Genomic DNA, 14,094 nt, shown 5'->3' with positions numbered 1-14,094 from the left:
CATGGTGCTTTCTGCTAGGAATGTCGATCAGATAGATGGCTCACTGGTGGGCCCAACTCGGCGAGAGTGGCGCCCCCACAGGTCCGCCGGGAGTCCACTGCCAGGAATAGTTCGCACCTGGGACTTTGCCCCTCAGTTCGGATAGGCTGCTGCCAGGAAGCTCCCTTTATTCTCTATTTCTGCATCTGAAAAGCAGAGATGAGCCCAGGCCAGAAACAGGGATGCCATGATGGTCCCTGCAGGGGGCACTGTGGAAACAAGTGACTTGTTCATCTTCTATTGAGGTTAAACATATATGACATAAAATTTGCCATTTCAACCATTTCTTAAATGTACAGCCCAGTGGCATTTATTACATTCCTCACGATGCGCAACCACGATGACTCTCTGCTTCTAAGAAACTGTGTCTATTAAGCAATAACCCATCCCTCCTCCATAGCTCCGAATACTTCTATTCTACTTTCTGTCTATATGAATTTGCCTATTCATATAAGTAGAATCATACCATATTTGTCCTTTTGTATTTTTTTTCACTTGCCATGATGTTTTCGAGTGTCACCCATGTTGTAGCATGTGTCAGTATTTCATTCCTTTGTACGGTTGAATATTTTGTTGTATGGACATACCACATTTTGTTTATCCATTCATCTGTTGGTGGGCGTTTGGGTTGTTTCCATTGTTAATTGTTAATATTTCATAGTTTTTGCGTGTTTCCTGGACACTGAAGACACACCAGGAAATAAGATAGCATGGTTCTTGCCCCTACCTGGCAGGTAGCCAGGCAGGGACAACAGAGAGATGAGTGCCATCATGGGACCTGTGCAGACCTACAGGACACGCTGGATGAGGGTTTGGCCACACTGGGTTCTGGTCTTGCCTGACCAGCTGCTAACTGTATGGGGTTCATTTTCAGGCCTCAGCCTTCCCATCTGTAAAATGGATTTGAGGCTAAAGATCTCTTTGGCACGAACATTTTATGGTCCTATGATGCTGAATCTTCTACTATGGAATTCTAAGAGAACATCTGCTTCCTTTCTTTTTTGGGTAGGGCTTGTGGTGGGGAAGAGGTGCCCATGGCTGTAGAAGTGAGGAGAGGAAGGGGTGTCTGGGAATTTGAGTATTTCCAGCAGAGTGCCTGGCAGGGGGGTGGCCTTGCTTTCATAACTGTGATTGCCTTGCTGACTGCCCCCTGCAGGAGGCCACTTAATCTGCTAACCAGCTCCCCCTCCCCTTCTCAATTGCCTGCCTGGAGAGGATGTCCAGCCAAGACTAGGGAGAGTCAGGACTCTTGGCGGCCAAAGGGGCTAGAGTTGTGTAGGAACAGCCCATTTGGGGGAATACCAGTTGGGTTAACATCATTTGGGTGTCTGTGGGCCTGGAGTTTAAGCAGGATGGGAACTGGGATGTCAGGGGCCAGGACAGCCAGAAGGAATAAGTGGTGGCTGGGTGGAACCCACAGCCAGGGTGGAGATTTCCTGTCAAAACAGCCACTTATCCTGGCGGGAGAGTGCATTCCTTTACCCTTGGAGATAAGACGGCCTGATTTTCCTCTCAGGGTTCCTTTGAGCCTTGAGCTGCCACAGGAGATTCTGTAGCCCCCTCAGTCTGGCCCCAGCCTGAGCCGCAGGGTCCTGGCTCCCCTCCCAGGCTCCCTGCATCCTTGAGTGAGCACTGACCCCAGCAGTGGCAGCCAAGGGTTGAATCTAGTCTCCTCTGTGCTTTGATTTCTTTACCTGAAAAATGCACCCATCTTGTAGGACTGTTCTGAACTAATATACATAAAGGGCTTGGAACAGTGACTGCAACAAAGCCTTACTCAGGGTGCTTGGCAGTCGCTAGTCTTATCCCAACGTACCTCTTGGTTTCCTGGGCCCAGGTGAGCCTGAGTTCCTGCCAAAGTCCGGCCCTTTCATGTTCTGGGGCATTTGACAGTTTTCTCTGGAGGCATCTCCAGGCAAAAATCTCTTATCTCAACTGGCTGACCCCAAGGCAAAAAAAAGGTTCATTAAGCATTTAAAATAGAGTCCATATCAGCAGACTGAACAATTTCTTGGGTGTTAGAAATCACTCTTCGTCGAGACAAGGTCCATCCTCCCTTTCACAAATGAGGAATCTTTTGCTCAGAAAGAACCTCTGAACTGTCCATCCCATATTGTAGAGGTTGTAGGCGTTCGCAGGAGCCTCTCTTGTACGGGAAATTTTCAGCCACCCCTTCCAAGGGGGCTTCACTGACCACCCCTCCCCCCCACCCCAGGCTCTTCACTCCTGGGTCGCCCAGCCTTAGGGGCTTTCCGGCACTGTTCCGGCTAGCCAGTCGTCCTGGAGGGTGGAGGCCTTCCCCAGGGGCCTGGAGGCTCCAGACTGCTCCTCCCTGTGCCCTCTGGGCAGGCACAGCCCCACTTCAGACTTCCCTTCTGGCCACTGCTGGAATGCCCGGCCCTCCCTCTGTGTATTTTCTCTCTGGGTGGGGGCCTGGGAGCTCACATCCTCTCCCCACCCTCTCTTTGGAGGACCAAACTCCAAAGAGGCCGAAGCCAGAGAGAAGATTGTGGTGTGGGGAAGGCTAGAAGCTTGCCGCGCAGAACTCCTATGGGGAAGGAAAGCTGTGATGTGGGTGGGCGTCTTGGGAGCCTCTTCCAAACTTATCATCATTCCCCTTCTGTCTTTCCAGTCCATGGTCAACACAGTCCAAACCAATACAGCCTGACCTCGTTCAAGTTCAGAGCACTTCTGTGGAGTACCTGTACTGGACTGTTTAATGGGATTGCCCTGTAGACTGGGGCTCGGTACTCTGTGGGCCCAAGCTACCGTTCGACCTCCAGCGTTGTAGCTGGCTTGCATCTCTGAGCTCAGTTGTCAAAATGGGTCCACGGATTAGACCTTGAAGGTCCATTATCTGCACTAATGGCAGGCACCCAAGACCCTGTACTAATCCGCAGGAGACCTGGTCGCAGTACTTGTAGTCCATAATTGCTTTGTTTTGTTAACATATTCCCGAGGGTCACAGTTCTGTGGCATATGTTGTGTCACCACCACAGGGAACGGAGGGAGCATTTGGGAGGTAGGGTGTGGTGCTGAGATGTTCTAGAAGCTGGTTTGGGATCTTACGTCTACTGCTGGAAATCAGTGGTGTTATTGGACTCTGGGTACTGAGTGTTAAGAATGGGCTGCTGGGGGGGCATCTGAGTGGCTCAGTCGGTTAAGCATCTGACTTTGGCTCAGGGCATGATCTTACCTGAGGTTCATGAGTTCAAGCCCCACATCAGATTCTCTACTGTTAGCACAGAGCCTGCTTCAGATCTTCTGTCCCCTACCCCCGGCCACTTCTCTGCCCCTCCCCTGCTCATGCTTTCTCTCTCAAAAATAAACATATATAAAAAGAAGAAGAATGGGCTTCTGGCTGGGCCACTTTCAGAATTAGAAGGGATCTAAAACTGTCAGGTAAGCCCTGCACCTGTACCTGGGAGTGTGGTCTGCATCACCTGGTCTCTCAGTAGGCCTGTTGAACCTTGGGCTCATCCCAGAATGATAGTAAGAATTTGCATTTCAGAGGGAACAGGGACTCACTCACAGTCCCCCAGGAACCAGGGCACCAACCCCTGTGTCTAGACTCTTGGTTCTCTTCTCTCAAATCTATGCTCTCTGGGCCCAGGTTGACTGCCCCGCCCCTCTGCAGCTCCTGGGAGCTCACACCACTGCCCAGAGGAGGAAAAACTCCACCGGCCAGTGCAAGAAGGCTGGGGCATTCGGGTGAACTGCCCATCTTTGTCCACCTTGGACCATCTGGGGTTGGGCAGTGTCTGAATAAGCCCCAAAGGGCTGCTTGGGCGGGAACTCTGTGGGGGAATAAATGGCAACATGGGGCTCTGAACACTCTTTCTTCCCCTTTTCACTGACCTCTCTTTGTGAGGCTGTTTCAGACCAGTTCCCTCCCCCAAGCCCCATATGGGGACAACCCAGAGTGGTCAAGACAGTTCCGAGGCTGGGCAGACCCTCAGGCCGCCCTTCCAGTGCCACCATCAGGGAGGGCCTGAGGGGAGGCAGGTGTGTGCAGCACAGTGCTGGGCTCCTGGGAGAGGCACCAAGTGTTTCCCCTGCTGTACACCCTACTGTACTTCCTCCTCAGATGGGGAGCCTCTGCTGGCTCCTCTCCTCGCGCCTTGTCCCCATCCCTCCCCCACACCCCACTGCTTGTTTTGGTGTGTGTCCCTTCCCAGAACCTCAGCCTCTCCTTTCCTTTTCCTTGCAGAGTTGCTCTTCCTGTGATCCCACAGGCCCCAGCCCGCCCTCTGGGGCCCTCCCAGCCTTCCTCTCTCCCAGGCCCTTCCTCCGATCTTTCTATTCCTGGTTGGACCAGCCTCTCCCATTGTCCATTCCCAGGAAAGGGCTGTCTTGCTGGTTGGGGTTGGGGGCGGAGTGAGGGACCTGGGCCAAGAAGAAAGCGGAAGCCCCCCCCTGCCCCCACAGCCCCCAGCTCTACTCACAGCAAGGTGCCCCCCACCCCATTGCCAGTGTCATTTTTAGAAATCTCACTTTCTAAGTTAGTCAGCAGCAATCTGACACCCACATGTGGGGGCTGATGACTTCCCGACTGCCTCTTCTAATTTCAGCAGACCCCAGAGGTGGGGCCGGCAGGAGTTGGGGGACCACAGGCACCACGGAAAGCTTCCGAGCAGCCACCTGACCAGAGGGCTTGGGAACTGTGGTTTGCACAACTTGTGGCCAGGGCTGACTGCCTTTGGCCAGGACAAGGTGGCTGGGTTCCCACGAGTACTCCTTGGGAGCAGACAGTGGACGGTGTGGAATCACAGCCCACTCATGGCAACCGGAGGAGCTGTGTTACCAGATCCTGGCAAGAAAGGCCACGGCTTTCTGTAGACAACTTACACGCATCTTCTCTCTGTTCCTGCCTGGGTTTTGTCTCGATTTATTTTCTCTCCCTTAGGTCTCCCCACTCCACCCCCACTCTGTTTTTGTTGTTCCTAAAAGCACATAGCTAAAATGCGCCAAAGTATTTTTGGTAAATATAGAAACAGATGTTTAGGTCAAACCCAGATACATTCACATGTGGCAGGTGCAGGCACTGAGCATCCCAGGCCTTTCAGAGTTGGAAGATGTCAGCTGTGAAGGCCCCCGACTGGCTCCCTGTTTTACCAGCAGAGGAGCTGAGAGGTTCACAGGGGCAAAGACACAAGCTTTAGAGATCTCTGGGGAAACAGCTCGCGATGAATTACAGAGACAGTATGATAGATGGAAAACTTTGAATTCAGACAGAACTGGGTCCAGGCTAGGTTCTGCCGCCTTCTAGCTATGCAAGCCTCACCTGCTTGCACGCCCCTTGGTGTATGTGGTATTCCACAGGGGAGACCCTCTGCCAGCCCTGTGCAGATGGAGAGAGGGAGATGCTGTGATCTCTGGGGGTGGGTGTGAGCTTTAGGGGTTGATGAGAATCTGTGCTGTATGCCTTGGCACTCTCCCCCTGGGGAAAAGGCCACAGGTCTGCCCAGGACGAAAGCTGGCCCCCTCTTGGGGGAAGGGCAGTACCAGGGACCTGGGCACTGGCCTCCTACAGGAGAGGCAATGGCTGTAATACAGGCAGATCTGGCCATGTGACCTTGGACAAGATTCTGTGCCCTCGGGGCACCTGGCTGGCTCAGTTGTTTAAGTGTCTGGGCTTCAGCTCAGGTCATGATCTCATGGTTAGGTTCGTGAGTTCGAGCCCCACGTTGGGCTCTGTGCTAACAGCTCAGAGCCTGGAGGCTGCTTCGGATTCTATATCTCCCTCTCTCTCTGACCTTCCCCTGCTCATGCTGTCTCTCTCTGTGTCTCTCAAAAATAAATAAAAAACATAAAAAAATTAAAAAAGATTCTGTGCCCTCATGAGCCAGATGTCCTTATGCCCATCTTGCAGGGTAGTTATGGGAATGAGGGATGACATTGTAAAGGACTTAGTTCCCAGTAGCTGGTGCATAGGAGGTGCTTAATACAGGGCTGCTCATCATATTCAGAAGGGAGATTGCACTGTGATGTCCCTGAAGATGGAAGCTGCACGATCCTGTGTACAGAGAGACTCCTCACTGCCTGGCAGGGACTGCGGTGTGAAGGAATGTGTCACCTGGCGCTGCTGTCCCTGACAGGCAGGGCATGGTGGCAGTCAGGGCATGGGGTGCTGGAGCGGGGCAGAAGTCTCAGGCGCAGAGGCAGCCTTAGAGTGGAAGTCCTGAACTTCGGGGTCCATGGCCCTCAAAGAGGCTTCAAAGGCATGGGAACCCCCAAATGATGTAAAAATGTGCTGTCTGTGGGGACAGCTTTCAACCGATTCTCAAATGGGGCCATAAGTAGCCAAATTTAGAACTGTTGTTCTGGCTGTCAGGACATCAGGCATGAAGACACACTGTCAGAGGACGTGGGTGTGCCCTGGATATGACCAGCTGCTCTCCCCCCATGCCTCAGCCGGCAAGTACAAGCCAGGCAGGGACATCAGTGCCTGACCTGGGCATCCACCCTGCCATAAACTTGAGGTTCAGCTTGATGTTCTTTGGGGTGTGGGAGAGAGACCGGGCCCTGGAAGTTGGCGTGAGGACCAGTAGGGCCAAACCTTGTGAGGGGCTGGCTCAGGACTGGGGACCTGAGGGGAAGAGGTTGTTAGGGGGAGGGAGTTATAAGGGCCTGGGAAGGGAAAGGCCGAGGAGATGAAGCAGGTCTACTATGCAGGCCTTTGGAGCTCCTTCTCATCCACTGGAAAGTGGCGCACGTGCCGGAGGTCTGTCCCTGCCTGAGTGGGCGTGACCAGATAGTTATCACATGATCTCTCTAGGCCTTGGATTCTAGTCTGAGGGTGACCACTGCATCAGGCCATCAGAGCCTTATGCGAAGACCTCAGGCTGTGTGTCATGGAGGGGTGGCTGAGTGTTCCTTTGCTCCTTCTCCCTTCCTTCCTTCCTTCCTTCCTCTCTCTCCTTCCCCCCTTCCTCCTTTCCCTCCCCTCCACTTCCCTCCCCCCTTTCTTTTTTTTCTCTTCCTTCCTTCCTTTCTTTTTTTTCTTTCTCCTTTATTTATCTGTCCCATCTTTTGTTTTTCTCATAAATCACTTAAGTCATTTCTAGAAGCAGATAGAGTATACATAGAAGAGAAAGAAAGAAAGAAAGAAAAGATACTTGTTTACAGAGAAGCTGTCTAGAGAAGGTATTCTTTCAGGCCTGAGATGTTTTGTTTGTTTTTCTGAAAAATACAATTTCTTTTGGTGAGTTGATTTTGCTTGTGAAAGACAATGTGGAACATTTGTAAAAAGAAAAGAGAAATTGCTCATAATTGCATTATATAGACATTCATAGTATGTTGTGTCTCCTTTTAGTCATTTCTTACATGTATACATTAAAACTCTTTTGGTATTTGTACTATAAATAGTATCCAGGGTTCTAGCTTCACCACATGTCATACATAACATGGACAATTTTCTGTGCTGCTAAAAGCCCTTTATAAACATTTAGAATACTTCAGATCCCCATAGTTAGACATTTAGACTCCCCATTTTACATCATTGTAAGTAAAGCATTGACAATGTTTTCGTCCATAAAGTTCTTTTCAAAGTTAAGAGGATTTCCTGGAGAAAGATTCAGAAGCACATCTGAAGGGAGCAGGGGCTGTCTCAGCAGCGTGGCCGTGTGAGCGCGTGCTGGGCACCGTGTGGGGCTGCAGGCCGTGCAGAGACCAGGGGTGAGGCAGGCTGCCTCGCAGACGGCCGTGCGAGCCAAGTGACTTAGGCGCTCCATCTGTGGTTCTTGGTGGAGTGGAGGGAGAGAAGAGTCTTCCAGTCAGTGACTTATCCATGGGGCCTGGGCAGAGCCTCCATGTACCCGCCCCCGTCAGAGCCCCGTGGGCCTCCACTGCAGAGATCAGTGCAGCCTGATGAGGTGTTTCTGTCCCGCACGGCTGGCCTGCCCAGTGCGCCCACAGTGCTGCGTTCAGAAGGGTTGCAGACCTGTGCAGCGTTCCAGCTTGGCTGAACTCTGCTCCGAGACAGGCTGGGCTTGGTGTTCACCTCAGAAAGGCTAGTCAGCGGGGTCAGCCAGCGGATAAACTATCAAGTTAACTCAGCCATTATTGCTTTTTTGTTAATGAGGGGAAGACCAGCTGTGAAGATGCCAAACCATTCAGAACTGTTGCACAGTACTTGGATTTAATGTCTCAGGACAAATTCCACGTTCAGGCAGAAGAAAGCAATTGACAGTGGTTTTAAGTCCTGACTGGACTCCCAAAGGTCCCTTGTGCTTTCATTTTATTATTTTTTTTAAAAATATTTTTCCTATTAAGTTATGAATCTTGGAAGCCATGAAAAGCACTGGTGATCTCACTGGGCTCATGAGAGAGCAGGAGCTCTTTTGTGGATTGAGGCCCAGCGGGAAGCGAAGCCCTGAGGTAGGTAGAGGACCGTTGGGCAGGAAGTTCTGTCACCACGGCTCCAGAGGTCGGCTGGAGTGGTGGCCAGATGCCCACCCTGTGTGGTTGTGGGGGCTGAGGGCAAAAGATTGGGACTGGCTTCTCTGAGACTGTAGTTAACAGACACAAACCAACTCATTCTCAGGGATGAGATTCCAAAGCAGAGTCTGGAAATCCCGGATGTTCCTGAGCCTAAGAATACTTGATCCAGATCTTAAACTTCCACAGCCCACTAACATGTCACAGATGCTCTTCAAAGTGACCTCCTTTGACAAAGAAGCAAAATAGGCTTAAAACCACCTGAAAAATTCTATTGAAGTCAGTGTACAAATGTTTAAAATGCTTTGAAGAAATCAGATCTGAGATGTTCTTGCTTCAAAGCAGCCTATGAACAAGTCAAACTGAAAGCATGGATTTGAGATGTGCCCATAGCCAAGATCAAAGAGAAAGATCCTTCTTAATGTGACCCACATTTGCAACCTACCTCTTGTGTGTCAGGCACAGTGCATGACTCTGGGGGGCAGACATTTGTGAGACTGGATTTCTCACCCCAAAGTGTGTAGTTGGGGAGAGACCTAAGATGGCCAGTCACAGTATGAGGGCTCTTAGGAGGAATTGATTCCGATCAGGCGTTGATGTAAAAGCCAAAGGAGGAAGCATTTGAGATGGGCTTTAAAAGTGAGCACAGCAATGGGGCACTTGAGTGGCTCAGTCAGCTGAGCATTGGACTATGGCTTAGGTCGTGATCTCGCAGTTCATGAGTTTGAGGCCCTCGTCAGGCTCTCTGCTGTCAGTGCAGAACCCGCTTCAGATCCTCTGTCCTCCTCTCCCTATGTCCCTCCCCGCTCTCAAAAATCAATAAACATTAGGGGTGCCTGGGTGGCTCCATCGGTTAAATGGCTGACTTCGGCTCAGGTCATGATCTTGTGGTTCATGGGTTCGAGCCCTGCATCGGGCTCTGTGATGACAGCTCAGAGCCTGTAGCCTTCTTTGGATTCTATGTCTCCTCTCTCTGACCTTCCCCTGCTCATGCTCTGTCTCTCTGTCTCTCAAAAATAAATAAACAATAAAAAAAATCAGTAAACATTTTTTAAAAAGCATGGCATTGATGCTTAGAGATGTGAGAGAGGGTTTGGAAGGCAGGGGACACAGGAATGGGTATTGCTGGTGTTCTTTGGGAGAGTCATTTTTGTGACTTCTGGGCAGAGGAAAGGCAGGAAACAGCATGTTGTCTGGTTGTAGAGGGCTTTGATATTCATCTTAAGGAGTTTGGACTATATTGTGCAGCTAATAGGGACCCATGGAGAAATTTCTGAAGAGGGAAAGTAGCTTAATTTTTTCAATTAACAGAAAATACATAAATACATGCTCAGTAAATAGATTCGGCTATTCTGAAATCTATAAAGAAAGAAAAAGAAAAGAAAAAAAGAAAATGCTCTCCTTCCCAGAGGTAACTACTGTACTCCTTCAATTCATTTTATCTACCTATATCTATGGATAAAGATATACCAAATCAAGCCATGGAAGTGTTAAGTCCGATTCTGTCAGACTTCTTCCTTTTCCTCTCTCACATACACAGGCCCGGTTTTGTTTTGTTTTGTTTGTTTGTTTTAACTTATGTATTTTGAGAGAGAGAAAGAGCAGGGAAGGGAAGGGGTAGAGAGAGAGAGAGGGAAAGAGGGAATCCCAAGCAGGCCCTGTGCTGTCAGTGCAGAGCCCAACCCTGGGCTCCATCCTATGACTCTGGGATCATGACCTGAGCCAAAATGAAGAGTCTGACCCTCAACCAACTGAGCCACCCAAGGGCCCCAGCCCCCTACCTTTTAATATTTAAATTTACATAAGCTGGGACTGAAATCGAGGGAAGGCAGCATGCTGTGTCTTATCACTTGACTCATTTTGCTCTCCTTTGTCTTATTTCAGAAAACGGTTTTGTTGGGTATTCACCAGAACTGCTACAGAACAACACTCTGCCTGATTACAGCCCTGGAGAATCTTTTTTCACTGTTTTTGGGGTATTCTTCCCAGCAGCTACAGGTATAGTAATTTGGATTCTTTTTCACTCCCATATTAGGAGTATAAATGCTTGGTTTCTACAACTCAGAATCATAAGTGGCCTGCATGTGCTCCTAGGATGTCTATCTGACTTTAGAGATGGCCTTAGCTTTGACTAAAGACTATTGACAGAAAGTTTACTTGTCATAATTCCTGAAGCCTCTAGCATTATTTATTCTTCCTTACCCTCCATACCTATATATCAAAACCTCTTGGCCCAGTTAATAGAGGAGACATATTTCTCCTAGGGCTGAGCAGGATGGATTCCTAAGCAGGACAAGCTTCCCTTTCCATCACAGAATGGGTGCAAACTTGGTCTAGAAACCCCCCTTCTCTCTACTCCAAGCTGTGTGTCTCCTCCCAGAGGGCAGAGAAATGATCTTGTCTTCTTCCTGCTCTGGGTATGGGTGAGGTCAGGATCCCATGGACAATGAATGACTCTCCTTGCCACACCTTCCCCATTTTTCTGGGGACCAGTGACCAGGGAGGAGCTTTCCAAAGCTGAGGTCCTTCTAGAACTCCTGTCTTAGGCTCCAGTCTCTGGCCTGGAAGGTAGTAAGCAAACACGTGGACCCAGTGATTGTAAGAAATAACCATTTGCTAGAGACTGGACTTATCCCAGGACACAGACTCAGAGAAGCATTTTACTCTTTTTTTTTTTTTAATGTTTTTTATTTATTTTTTTTGAGAGACAGAGAGAGACGGCACGAGCAGGGGAGGGTCAGAGACAGAGGGAGACATAGAATCCAGAGCAGGCTCCAGGCTCTGAGCTAGCTGTCAGCACAGAGCCCGACGCGGGGCTCGAACCCACGAACTGTGAGATCATGACCTGAGCCGAAGCAGGACACTTAACCGACTGAGCCACTCAGGTGCCCCGAAGCATTTTACTCTTGATCAGGCCACATCAGTGCCCTGGGAGTGTGGCTGATCTTGTCTCCGTGTCCTCCTCCCTTCTTCCCCTCTTCTCTCTGCCTGTCTACATGTGGCTATTTCCTTGTTCATGATCCCTTCCTTAAATAAGATAGGGATAGAAAAAGGAAGAGAAACTACTAGCATATTGAAACTTTAAAAGGCTGCCCACGACAAATGCTGGCAAGGATGTGGAAAAACTGGAACTCTCATATACTGTTGATGGGAGTGTAAAATGGGGCAACCATTTGAGAAAGCAGTAGGATGATTTCTGAAAAATCAGTCTACAGCCGTAGCACCCTAAATATGTTGGACTTTGGAAGCTAAGCAGAGCTATGCCTGGTTAGTACATGGATGGGAGACTGCCTGGCAATAGCAGGTATTACAGGCTTAAAAGAAAGAAACTTAAAATACACCCAGCCATTTCCTCCCGGTTATCTACTGCAGAGAAGTAAGAACATGTAAAGCCTTGTGCATGACTGTTAAAAGCGGCTTAATTTGTAATACTCTCAAACTGGAAACAATTCAAATATTCATCAACAGACAAATAGATAAATAACGGTATAGCCATCATGTAAAACTACTCAATGATAAAAAGGCATGAGCTATTGATAGCTGCAACAATACAGATGGACCTCAAACTAACGATGCTCTACGGGGTGCCTGGGTGGCTCAGTCGGTTAAGTGTCCCGCTTCAGCTCAGGTGGTGATCTCACGGTTTGGAGTTCGAGCTCCATGTCGGGCTCTGTGCTGACAGCTCAGAGTCTGGAGCTTGCTTCGGATTCTGTGTCTCCCCCTCTCTCTGCTCCTCCCCTGATCACACTCTGTCTGTCTGTCTCTCTTTCTCAAAAATAAACATTAAAAAGAAATAATGGTGCTGCAAGAAAGAAGTCAGAACAAAACAAGTAACTTTTTTAAAAGATAAAATTATACAAAACTCCACTTACATAAAATTCTAGAAAATGCAGACTATAGTAAGAGAAGGCAGATCAGTGGATGGGGAACAGGGGTGCAGGGAGCAGGAGGGAGGACAAGGAAATCTGGGGGCATGAAACACTATTCCAGTCTATGGTGATGGGTTGACAGGTGTATTCCCATGTCACAACTTTCCAGATTATGACACTTTAAACATGTGCAGCTTATCATATGTTAGTTACACCTCAGTAAAGCTGTGCGAATGAAAACCATGAACAATGTTAATCACCATTAATCAGCTTTCCTGATTAAATCACTCTGGCCTCTAGCAATGCATGTTTTCTCTGCTCTTTACAGTCAAACACTGGAGCTTTGTGCTCCTGTCTCCATTTCCTGCCTCCCCTTGCACTTGTCCAGTCTCTTCTTTTGGAATTCTGAGCCTGCCTCTCTACTGAAATGGCTCTTTCCAGAGTCTTCAGTGGCTGCTCTGCTGTTCAGTTCAATGATTATCTCTAATTTCTCAGTGTATTCAGCTGGCCACCTCCACTTCCTCCTTTTCTCTCGCCTTCTCTGACGTAGCACCTCCTTGTCTGCCCCCTTGTACATCCTCTTCTGCCTGCCCATTAAATTTTGGGGTTTTTCAGGCTGTGCCTAGGTCCTTTCTCTACTGTTTTCCTTAGCATCTCATCCATGCCTACTGTTCAGTGACCGCCCTCAAGACTGGTGACTCCCAGATTTGTGCCTCTAGCCCAGATTTCTCTAAGCTTCATATCATATATTTAGTTGCTTACATGACATCATCTATTGGGTATCTCAGACCCGACATGTTCAGAACCAAGCCCATCCCACCCATTCCCCAACTGGTTCTTCTCCTTTACTCTTGATCTTGGGAAGTGGCATCTCCATCCAAACAATTGCTCATGCCAGTAACGGGGAGCTATTCATGATAACATCCTCTTTCCCACCAGTACCCTCCAAGTCCTCCTAAAGGAGCTTCTCCTTTACTTCCTGCTCTCTCCACCTCTCTGACCGCTCTGGTCTAAGCCTCATTTCTCACTAGATCACTGCAGCAGTCTCCTACCTGACCCACCACCATGACCCCCACCCTAGGCTGGCCGCAGAAGTAAGCTTGGAGCTAGGCCTCAGGAGCAGCAGGTAGAATCTTGGTCCACAAATCCAGATGTGCCAGAAGCAGTGCATCCCTTTCATTTTTACAAAATGTAAAGAGTCATTCTTGTGTCTTCATTCTGCCAGGATGACTGAAAGCAGATGTCAGTCATTCATCAGGCCTCTACCTTGCCCTGCCATCTTGTTCTAGGGTCTTGGGGTCTTACCAAGTCCCAAGGCATGTCTGGCTTTTCATCCTTGTACATGTAGCCAGACCCTGGGATCAGAAATTTGAACTGGGGAGCCCTATGCTTTAGAGTCTATGCACTTTTCATGCCCTCCTTCCTGGTACCTTGTGGGGTCCCCACTGTGCTGACAGAGAGTGGGCCCCACATCCACACTGCTCCAGATCTTAAGAGGCTTTATCTCCTTGCCTTGAGCTCCAGGGGCAAACTTCTGTAATAATATGGCAGACCGTCCTGTCCAGGGCCAGCTGTATGGGCATGAGCCTATGCATTCACACCGGGTCCCACGCTCAGAAGGGCCCCATGCTTGGTGTAATGATTTACTTGTGCTAAAATTCTTAATAATGTTTTGAACAAGGGATCGTATGTTTTTATTTGCACTGGACCCAGGAAACTATGTACCAAAGTCTATTCTTGTCCACCC

At 49.2% G+C, this 14,094-nt stretch overlaps 1 protein-coding gene across 1 annotated transcript in view; it reads left to right on the top strand.

Moving 5' to 3' along the window:
• SLC12A8 (solute carrier family 12 member 8) overlaps positions 1-14,094 on the top strand; it is a 133,830-nt gene that overhangs the window by 71,953 nt on the left and 47,783 nt on the right. The window contains exon 5 of the mRNA XM_029940720.1: positions 10,363-10,476. Within this exon, the coding sequence (XP_029796580.1) occupies positions 10,363-10,476 (114 nt within the window). The remainder of the gene's footprint in view (positions 1-10,362; positions 10,477-14,094) is intronic.

The sequence above is a fragment of the Suricata suricatta genome, chromosome 5, assembly GCF_006229205.1.
Source record: "Suricata suricatta isolate VVHF042 chromosome 5, meerkat_22Aug2017_6uvM2_HiC, whole genome shotgun sequence".
Classification (NCBI taxonomy): Eukaryota; Metazoa; Chordata; class Mammalia; order Carnivora; family Herpestidae; genus Suricata; species Suricata suricatta.
Note: the sequence above shows the minus strand (reverse complement) of the source record. Positions and strands in the feature narration are given on the sequence as shown.